The sequence below is a fragment of the Perkinsus marinus genome, assembly GCF_000006405.1.
Source record: "Perkinsus marinus ATCC 50983 genomic scaffold scf_1104296953850, whole genome shotgun sequence".
In the NCBI taxonomy this organism is placed as follows: Eukaryota; Perkinsozoa; order Perkinsida; family Perkinsidae; genus Perkinsus; species Perkinsus marinus.
Window position 1 is genome coordinate 80 of NW_003208339.1, and position 1,313 is coordinate 1,392.

At 57.2% G+C, this 1,313-nt stretch overlaps 1 protein-coding gene across 1 annotated transcript; it reads left to right on the forward strand.

The window, feature by feature from the left end:
• Window positions 1–202: 202 nt before the first annotated feature.
• On the forward strand, window positions 203–1,243 carry Pmar_PMAR001452 (syndecan-3 precursor, putative; the record flags this gene model as incomplete). Its single annotated transcript, XM_002776212.1, has 1 exon — window positions 203–1,243. A coding segment is annotated over one exon (1,041 nt), but the record flags the coding sequence as incomplete, so codon positions are not given.
• Between the last annotated feature and the right edge of the window lie 70 nt (window positions 1,244–1,313).

Consider the following 1,313-nt stretch of genomic DNA (forward strand, 5'->3'; position numbering starts at 1 on the left):
CTTCGGCTCGGATGCATCATGCTTCTGCGGCACGAGTGAACCGACTGAAGCTCTCCGAGGTTCCACATCCTCTGCTGCAGTGACGGATGAGATTACTGAGGCCGCTACAAGCGAAGGAGGTACGACAGCAGCTCCCGAAGCAACGAGTACGACTGGTTCTGAAGCTACTGACGAACCCACAGTAGCGGCCAGTACAGCTGTTATGACCGATGAGGTGGCTGTCACTTCTGCACCTCCTGTGACTGGCGAAGTGACCATCAGCACGGCAGCTGGAGAAGCTCCCGGTAGAGACAAGGAGGATTCTGATGCTACCACCCAGGTCGCTACGGAGGCTGCGACTGTCACGACTACGATCGATGCTCCTGTTGAGCCTACTACTATCACGTCCCCTCTACCGGTCAGTACATCCGCTGTGACCGATGAGGTCGCTGTCACTACTGCAGCTTCTGTGACTGGCGAGGTAACCATTTCCACCGCAGCTGGGGAAGCTCCCGGTAGAGACAAGGATGATTCTGATCCTACCACCCAGGTGGCTACGGAGGCTGCGACTGTCACGACTACGATCGGTGCTCCTGTTGAGCCTACTACTATAACGTCCCCTCTGCCGGTCAGCACAGCTGCTGTGACCGATGAGGTGGCTGTCACTTCTGCACCTCCTGTGACTGGCGAAGTGACCATCAGCACGGCAGCTGGAGAAGCTCCCGGTAGAGACAAGGATGATTCTGATGCTACCACCCAGGTCGCTACGGAGGCTGCGACTGTCACGACTACGATCGGTGCTCCTGTTGAGCCTACTACTATAACGTCCCCTCTGCCGGTCAGCACAGCTGCTGTGACCGATGAGGTTGCTGTCACTACTGCAGCTCCTGTGACTGGCGAAGTGACCATCAGCACGGCAGCTGGGGAAGCTCCCGGTAGAGACAAGGATGATTCTGATGCTACCACCCAGGTCGCTACGGAGGCTGCGACTGTCACGACTACGATCGGTGTTTCTGTCGAGCCTACTACTATAACGTCCCCTCTGCCGGTCAGCACAGCTGCTGTGACCGATGAGGTTGCTGCTATCACTGCAGCTCCTGTGACTGGCGAGGTGGCCATTACCACGGCAGCTGGGGAAGCTCCCAGCAGAGACAAGGATGATTCTGATGCTACCACCCAGGTCGCTACTGAAACTGCAACTGTCATCGCCTCGACTACGATCGATGCTCCTGTTGAGCCTACTACTATCACGTCCCCTCTATCGGTCAGCACAGCTGCTGTGACCGATGAGGTCGCTGTCACTACTGCAGCTCCTGTGACTGACGAGGGACCAT